Source organism: Microtus pennsylvanicus, chromosome 12, assembly GCF_037038515.1.
Source record: "Microtus pennsylvanicus isolate mMicPen1 chromosome 12, mMicPen1.hap1, whole genome shotgun sequence".
Taxonomy (NCBI): Eukaryota; Metazoa; Chordata; class Mammalia; order Rodentia; family Cricetidae; genus Microtus; species Microtus pennsylvanicus.
The window spans coordinates 2,120,113-2,129,174 of NC_134590.1; the positions used below are offsets into that span (position 1 = coordinate 2,120,113).

The following is a 9,062-nucleotide window of genomic DNA, read 5'->3' on the forward strand; positions in this document are numbered from 1 at the left end:
GATGACACACACCACACACGCATGCACAATAGTGATGATGCACACCACACACGCATGCACAATAGTAATGACACACACCACACACACATGCACATAGTAATGACACACACCACACACGCATGCACAATAGTAATGACACACACCACACACGCATGCACATAGTAATGACACACACCACACACGCATGCACATAGTAATGACACACACCACACACGCATGCACAATAGTGATGATGCACACCACACACGCATGCACATAGTAATGACACACACCACACACGCATGCACATAGTAATGACACACACCACACACGCATGCACAATAGTGATGACACACACCACACACGCATGCACAATAGTGATGATGCACACCACACACGCATGCACATAGTGATGACGCACACCACACACGCATGCACAATAGTGATGATGCACACCACACACGCATGCACAATAGTGATGATGCATACCACACATGCATGCACAATAGTGATGATGCACACCACACACGCATGCACATAGTAATGACACACACCACACACGCATGCACATAGTAATGACACACACCACACACGCATGCACATAGTAATGACACACACCACACACGCATGCACAATAGTGATGACACACACCACACACGCATGCACAATAGTGATGATGCACACCACACACGCATGCACATAGTGATGACGCACACCACACACGCATGCACAATAGTGATGATGCACACCACACACGCATGCACAATAGTGATGATGCATACCACACATGCATGCACAATAATGATGACACACACCACACACGCATGCACATAGTAATGACACACACCACACACGCATGCACATAGTAATGACACACACCACACACGCATGCACATAGTAATGACACACACCACACACGCATGCACAATAGTAATGACACACACCACACACGCATGCACAATAGTAATGACACACACCACACACGCATGCACAATAGTAATGACACACACCACACACGCATGCACAATAGTAATGACACACACCACACACGCATGCACAATAGTAATGACACACACCACACACGCATGCACAATAGTAATGACACACACCACACACGCATGCACAATAGTAATGACACACACCACACACGCATGCACAATAGTAATGACACACACCACACACGCATGCACAATAGTAATGATGCATACCACACACACATGCATGCACAATAGTGATGATGCACACCATACACGCATGCACAATAGTGATGATGCATGCCACACACGCATGCACAATAGTAATGACGCACACCACACACGCATGCACAATAGTAATGACGCACACCACACACGCATGCACAATAGTGATGACGCACACCACACACACATGCACAATACCACACACGCATGCACAAGAGTGATGACGCACGCCACACACGCATGCACAATGGTGATGATGCACACCACACATGCATGCACAATAATGATGATGCAAAAACTAATTGATTAAAAATGAAGTTTAGTGGGCCTATCAGTTCATGTTCCAGTAACTAGAACTGTCTGAACGAAATATCCGTCAGTGCTTGACAGCATGTGCCTTTGAAAATTGGGGCTCAAAACCTCTGCATAGCAGTTGAAAGATGTATCGCATATCAGTTCAAAATGCTGCTTGTGTGGTTTAACAAGTGCCTACACTCTTGTACACACATAACAGATTTTCTCAGGTGGAACTCTTGTATAACTTCAAATGAAAGGACTCCTCAAACAGTGATGTTCAGCAGACACGCTAACACATCTGGAAACCACAGTGTTGCGGGCGAAAGCAGGTGTTCTGAAGGTTTGGATGTGAACTTTGAGTTGGGAAATGAAGTTTGGGATGACTTTGATGACGAAAGCCTAGTAGAAGTTATGAGCGTTTCAGCCGGTGCCGAAAAGACAGCTGTATCAGGTAAAACTGCTTTTTTTCTTTTCTTTTCTTTTTTTTTTTTTGAGGTTGAATGTTTATTCAGGGAGTTATGGAAGAGGAAGGGTGAAGGGGGGACAGAGAGAGAGGGAGAGAGGGAGAGAGGCAGAAGCAAAGCTGCCTCTCCGAGAGGAAGATGAAAAAGAGGGCGAGCTCAGGCCGGAAGCTGAAGATCAGCCTGTAAAACTGCTTTTTTTTCATAAAGTCATTCATTAGAAATTCTTTGGCTATTTTTATTTTGGTCCCTGAGACTCCTTTTTCTTGCCTTTTTGTATGTGTTTATTTAAGTAAGGTTATAATTTTTATCAGAACTAAAAAGAGAGGTGTGTCTTCCACAAAGAGTGTTTTCCCTTGAGGGTAGAGGCCAAGGTTGTTCCCTTGTGAGGATATGAGAAACAGAGTGGGCTTTTCTGCCCTATTTTCCCTCTCTTTTTTAAAATTTGTTTTATTATTTTACCTTATATGTATAAATAAGTATTTTGCCTATATGCTGTGTACATACATGCAGTGCCCATAGACACCAGAAGAGGGCATTTGATCCCCTGGACCTGGGTTACTGTTGGAATGAGCAGCCCTGCGGGTGCCGAGACTAAAACCCAGGTCCTCTGGAGGAGCAGCCAGTGCCCCTAACCATTGAGCCATCTCTCCTGTCCTCTTGTCTCTTCTTAAAGGTTCTATTTAAATCCATTCTCTTTATTAAGCTTTCCCTCATAAAATGGGATACTTTGGCCTTCCTTCTGAGTTCATACAGGTCCACTACTCTGTGGAATAAAAAGGTACTATGATTTTAAGAATATTTTTCTGCTTGCAAGAAAAGAAAATAGCCTTGGCTTCTGGTGGAAATGCTTACTTTTCAGGAATAAATAATTGAAAAGTAAGGAAAAAGGGCTTTATCAGAAGGTGCATTTAAATCATACATAAACCCACAGTCATGAGACTTCACTATTGGATACAGACAAATTTGCTAAAACAGATAATTGAAACTCTTAGTAGTTATGTGACTAGGGGTAAAAATGGTGACCCTCTTCCCATGGAGGCAGAGAGAAGAAGCCAGTTCCTCAGCCTGTGGAACATCCTTCCTCCCATGGTTGCTTCTTGATATGCTCCACCTGCAACTGTCTAGACAATCAGAGAAGAGCAACAGCCTCAGGAGCCAGCGAGAATTCAGATGTGATTGTCTTGGAATCCTGCAGAGCGCAAGCTTTTCTCAGGACATCAGAACTTGTTCAGCTACACAGAATAGGCCTGGAAATGTGTGATGTGGGCCACTGGGTGTATTTCTTACATCCCGAACTCAAGACTGGATGTGTCCTGCAGGCTAGAAGTCGGTATATGCTGACCTGTGAAGATGTAGAGCTGTTGCTGGGAGACCACTTTCAGTGAATACCTCTTCCCCATGTGTAGAGTACTTAATTACATGCAGACCATTAAAATACTGAATAAGTTTCCATTTGTTATATGCTTGAATTTTAAAAAAATAACTAAATAGTGGTTGCTTTAGGATTTGAGACATAGTGGCTAATAAACTAACTTATGTGCTTCATAGTTTCATTTTCTTAGCTTTGCCTGCACTTACATCCTCTGTGTAAATCAGTGTTGATTACTAAGAATTAGTCATTGTGCTGGCTAGTGTTTTGTCAGCTTTACACAGATTAGAGTCATCAGGAAGAGAGAGCCTCAACTGATATGTGGGAGGGTACCATGGGCAGTACCGTCCCTGAGGAGGTGAAAGCAAACTGAATAAGCCATAGGCAGCAGCCCCGTGAGCAGCACTCCCCCCATCCCGTGGTCTCCAGTCTCCTGCTCTGATGTTCTCCATGATGATAAACTATAAACGTCCTTCTTACCATCCTGGGTAGAGAGAGAGTCCTTGCAGAACGTGTACCGTGTGTCTGTTAGCTGTCACCACTGACCACATCCTTCTTACCATCCTGGGTAGAGAGAGTCCTTGCAGAACGTGTACCGTGTGTCTGTTAGCTGTCACCACTGACCACGTCCTTCTTACCATCCTGGGTAGAGAGAGCCCTTGCAGAACGTGTATCACGTGCCTGTTAGCTGTCACCACTGACCACGTCCTTCTTACCATCCTGGGTAGAGAGAGCCCTTGCAGAACGTGTACCGTGTGTCTGTTAGCTGTCACCACTGACCACGTCCTTCTTACCATCCTGGGTAGAGAGAGCCCTTGCAGAACGTGTACCACACGTCTGTTAGCTGTCAACCTGCATTGTGTTTCTAAAGCTTCTCTCTTCTCGTAGGATTTGGAGACACTTGTGATTCGAGTCCCTGGGGAAGTAAGCTACCCTTCCAAAAGTCAAGCAGCAAATTCCAAAGAGAAATCTCAAACAGGCAAGCTTCAGAACTTTGGTCTATAAGTCTTAGAACTTTATACTTTCTTGAAACAGAACTGGAGATGGGTTTATCTCATTAGATGTCAGAGAGGCACTAACGTGTTAACCAAGCATTGCATTGCTAACATTCGAGGTCCCTCTCAGTGCTGTTGTCAGCCCCTCATCAAAGTCACCTGGGAACGCTGCTCACATCAGACCTCCTGAACCATGGTCATTTCATAGTGTCTAAAACAAGTAGGAAAGAGACAAATAGACAGACTAGGTTTAAAACTTTAAACAAAAGGACATAGGTCTTAAAAAGACAGGCCGTGCACGAGGGTCATTGAGGTGTGTTTGTGTGGCCATAGAAGTAAGGCTGACACTGTTGAGTGGGAGGCCTTGGGTGCTGTAATAAGGAGGAGATCTAGCAGGACCAGATTCACAGACTCGGGGGCCTGCAGGATTTGGGGAACCAGGGTGAGCCGTGGACTATCCCCATAAGGGGAAGACACTGTTAAGCTCTGGCTGTTTTTGCTGTCTGTGAAATAGGTTTAGTCTTGGCAGACATTGTGATTTTTCAAGGGAAGTCAGGAGTGTGACATTTATGTGACATTTTGCAATTTTTAAATTTTGGCATCTAATGCCAAGAAATGAATGCCCTTCACATCACTTCCATCACAGCACCACAGTTGTCTCTGTAGATCAGACTCAGCTCGGGAGTTCCAGTGGCTCCCCCATGACTGCTGGTGCAGTCATTCAGTTTACTCATAAAAGAATTAGTTATTCTAGCAGCAATTAAAGAGTGAGTCACAGAGGGCAGGACCATCAGAGGTGTTGTGGCCAATAAGACAGACAGCCCTGGGGGGCTGACGGCGGAAAGGGCTGGCAGGTGGACTTCTCATGCATCTCAGAGACGCTCCTGTGGGATGGTTGGCTGGAGAGCACTGGCCACCAGGCTGGACGACTGGGTCCATCTTCAGAATCCACTTATTGGAAGGAGAGAGACAGCTCCACACCTTATCCGTTGACCCCCATACTTGTACCCACACATGTGCAAATGAGCACCTGCCCCTCCCCCCCCAAACACACAAAGTAAAACAAAAAGTTTGTTGAGACAGGATCTCTCACTGGTCTGGATTTCCAAGTAGACTAGGCCGGCTGGCTTCCATAATCCTCCTGTCTCCATTTCCCAAATCCTGGGATTGCAGCATGCACCATGTCACACAGCTGATTGTACCTGAGTTCTAGAGCTCAAACTCAGGTCCGCGTGCTTACAAGCCAAACACTTTCCCAAGAGAACTGTTTTCCCAGCTGTGATGTTTACGTTCATGTGTGGTCTGTTTCTGTGTGAGATGACCTCACCCGTGACTGTTTACTGCTTTGTGTCCAGCTCCTAGCTAATATATGGTGTGAGTAATAAGTGTATTCTAATGTGTGAATATAATAAAATGTTGTGAGTTCTAGTATGTGGTTATATGAAGGAAGATGGTAACTGCGCGAATCCAGACACAGAAGGGGGATAAAGGTCAAACAGTGGGAGTTTAGAAAGGACTTACAGGTTTCTAGGTAATAGAAAATGAGCAAACCCTGAACCGTAATATTGTTAGATGATTACTTCTTAAACTAGGACTCCGATCTAGTCTGGAATATGTAAACTGGGTTTGTTCTCAAGAAGAGAAATTAGCCAGGTGTGGTCTTGGCACACCTCTGTGAGTGGAGGCCAGACTGGTCTACACAGTGAGTTCGAGTTCCAGTACAGCCAGAGTTATGTAGTGAGACTCTGTCTCAAAAGGAGGAGGAGGAATAAAAAGAAGAAAGAAGAAAATATACTAGTTCTCAATGAGTATAGGAAACAATATCAACTCTTTTGTAGTAAATATAAGCTTTATATTCTCCAAAGTAACTGTTAATATAGAACAGTTTGTTTTTCTTGTCATATTTCATAAATAATTTATTTTAATTTTCAGTTATGCTTCATCACATGAAAAGCCAGATATTTATCTATCAGATTGTGCCGTGTCCAAGTCTGGTCCATCTCCCGTCACAGAATCACCTCTACAAACTGGAAGTGCAAACCTTGTAAGTCATGTACTTTTGGTTTTTATTTTAACTTTTGTTTGAATGCTTAACTGTCAGTGATTGCTGTTTGATTGTTTGTTTTTTACATTAAAACATAGGTCAATTTTCAAGAGAGAAGGCAGCCAACTCTCTCACCAGTGATTGAGAGGGTAAGTTTTACCCGCTCTAACAAAACGCCACAGTCTCTCAACCTTCAGGGAGTGGATATTTTCATTGGAAACGGTGACTCTAGAAAGGAAATTGATCTCAGGTAGGAACTCTTCAAACACAGTCCAAGGCCTTACCAGCAAATACTTTTACAAACAAATTTAGCATTGTTTGATTCATTTTAAAGATGTGTGTGTGTGTGTGTGTGTGTGCGCGCGCGCGTGTCTACTAGTGAGTGTAGGAGTCAGGTCCTTCTGGAACTGGGATTACAGGCAGTTGTGGGCTGTCTCATGTGGATGATGGCGTTGAATTCGGGTCTTTTGGAAGAGTAATGCATGCTCTTAACGACTGAGCCACTGCTCCAGACCCAAGACCAGAGACAAACCCCTTTGCTTACTAAAAGCATGGAAATTGTGGATCTCCTGAGAATAGAGATCCTTAGTACCATCAAGAGTAGATACTAACTTTCAAACCCTATGCTATTTAACTGTAAAACGCTGAGTTGATAAAGCTGTTTTTACTCATTTTATTGACAGTATAAACTGTAGTGTCATTGGAGAAATACAAATGACATCAGCCAACTTATAGATGTTACAGTCAGCCGTCCCACAGCTCAGCAGGCTCGGTGTCTCTCTCTCTCTCTCTTTCTTTCTTTCTTTCTTTCTTTCTTTCTTTCTTTCTTTCTTTCTTTCTATCTTTCTTTCTTCCTTTCTTTCTTTCCTTTTTTCTTTCTTTCTTTCTTTCTTTCTTTCTTTCTTTCTTTCTTTCTTTCTTTCTTTTTCTTCCTTCCCTTCTTCTTCTTCCTCCTCCTCCTCCTTCTCCTTCTTCTGTTTTTTTGGATTTTTGAGACAGGGTTTTTCTGTTGCTTTGGAACCTGTCCTGGAACCAGCTCTTGTAAACCAGGCTGGCCTCAAACTCACAGAGATCTGCCTGCCTCTGCCTCCTGAGCACTGGGATTAAAGGTGAGCGCCACCACCATCTGGCTACTGCTGGCCTTTTTTTTTTTAAGGGAATCTCTGCAGCAGTTTCTCTCTCTGTGGAGAGTCCGAGTTTAGAAACCTGCTCACGCTTTTATTGAGTAGCTTTACTTCCTAATGTAGTTAAAGAAATAATTAAGAGGTTTGTCCCTTACCCTTCGCAGTGTACTTTCTTTCTTGTAAACTTTTACCCACAGCCAAGGTCATCATACTAAGTATGTTTGTTGTGTTAGCTTGACAGCAGTTTTCACACTTACCCACACTGTAATGTTACGCTACTTACTCTGTGTTCTAAAATAAGCTGGCTTACATACACACACACAAATCATTTTTACATTTGCTTTTCCCTCCAGTAAGTATTATCCTGATGATGCAGCTGAAGAAATGAAGGCTCTTCTGGGAATATTTAGGGATATTTTCTAAAAAAAAAAGAAAGAAAGAAAGAAAGAAAAGAAGAAAAGAAAAAGAAGTAATTATTTTGTTAATAAGCAAAGTAAAACATGTGTAATCCCCAAAGAATGCTTTTTTATTTTTAAAATAATTGACAACCATTCAAAATTTTTCTCTTAAATTTGATCCATTTCTTGACTTTCTTATAACACAATATGTGAACTGATGTATTTTTATTTCTGTTATAAATTCTTGAAGAATAGTTTTGCTTCAGAAAACTGGTAATTATTATTATAAGTAATTTTTATTAAATCAATATTAATAGAAACTAAGGTTTCATGTTGTATTTCTTAAGAAAGGTGTCTGAGAGAGACATAAAGCTGTGAGTCTGCTCGGTGTGCAGCGTATCACGAACGCGTTCTCACGTGTCCTGTCCTCTCTCTGGGCTTTCAAGAGTCCAGCTTTTGAGCAGTAATAAATGAAATGTTAATTGGTATGGATTATTGTTTAATTTGCCTTGTTTTTAAGGTATTTTATTTATTTATGTGCATATGTGTGATCCTAGATGAGATTATGTGCACCATGTAAGTGCAGGAGCTCACAGAAGCCAGAGGCTGCACTGGATCCCCTGGAACTGGAGTCACAGGTGGCTGTGGGCCGTCATGTGGGTGCTGGGAACTGCAGTCACAGGTGGCTGTGAGCCGTCATGTGGGTGCTGGGAACTGAAGTCACAGGTGGCTGTGAGCCGTCATGTGGGTGCTGGGAACTGGAGTCACAGGTGGCTGTGGGCCGTCATGTGGGTGCTGGGAACTGGAGTCACAGGTGGCTGTGGGCCGTCATGTGGGTGCTGGGAACTGGAGTCACAGGTGGCTGTGAGCCGTCATGTGGGTGCTGGGAACTGGAGTCACAGGTGGCTGTGGGCCGTCATGTGGGTGCTGGGAACTGGAGTCACAGGTGGCTGTGAGCCGTCATGTGGGTGCTGGGAACTGGAGTCACAGGTGGCTGTGGGCCGTCATGTGGGTGCTGGGAACTGGAGTCACAGGTGGCTGTGAGCCGTCATGTGGGTGCTGGGAACTGGAGTCACAGGTGGCTGTGGGCCGTCATGTGGGTGCTGGGAACTGGCCCTGGTTCTCCGCAAGAGCACGAGGTACTCAGCCGCCACACCATCTCTGCAGCCATGGCTTTACCATGGCAAAAGATG

General features: G+C 43.9%; 1 protein-coding gene across 1 annotated transcript in view; it reads left to right on the forward strand.

Moving 5' to 3' along the window:
• Positions 1-7,948, forward strand: part of Hfm1 (helicase for meiosis 1) — a 79,792-nt gene extending 71,844 nt beyond the window's left edge. The window contains exons 34-38 of the mRNA XM_075943348.1: positions 1,693-1,926; positions 4,197-4,287; positions 6,236-6,347; positions 6,446-6,597; positions 7,825-7,948. Of these exons, the coding sequence (XP_075799463.1) occupies positions 1,693-1,926; positions 4,197-4,287; positions 6,236-6,347; positions 6,446-6,597; positions 7,825-7,894 (659 nt within the window). The 3' untranslated portion in view covers positions 7,895-7,948. The remainder of the gene's footprint in view (positions 1-1,692; positions 1,927-4,196; positions 4,288-6,235; positions 6,348-6,445; positions 6,598-7,824) is intronic.
• Positions 7,949-9,062: the final 1,114 nt, after the last annotated feature.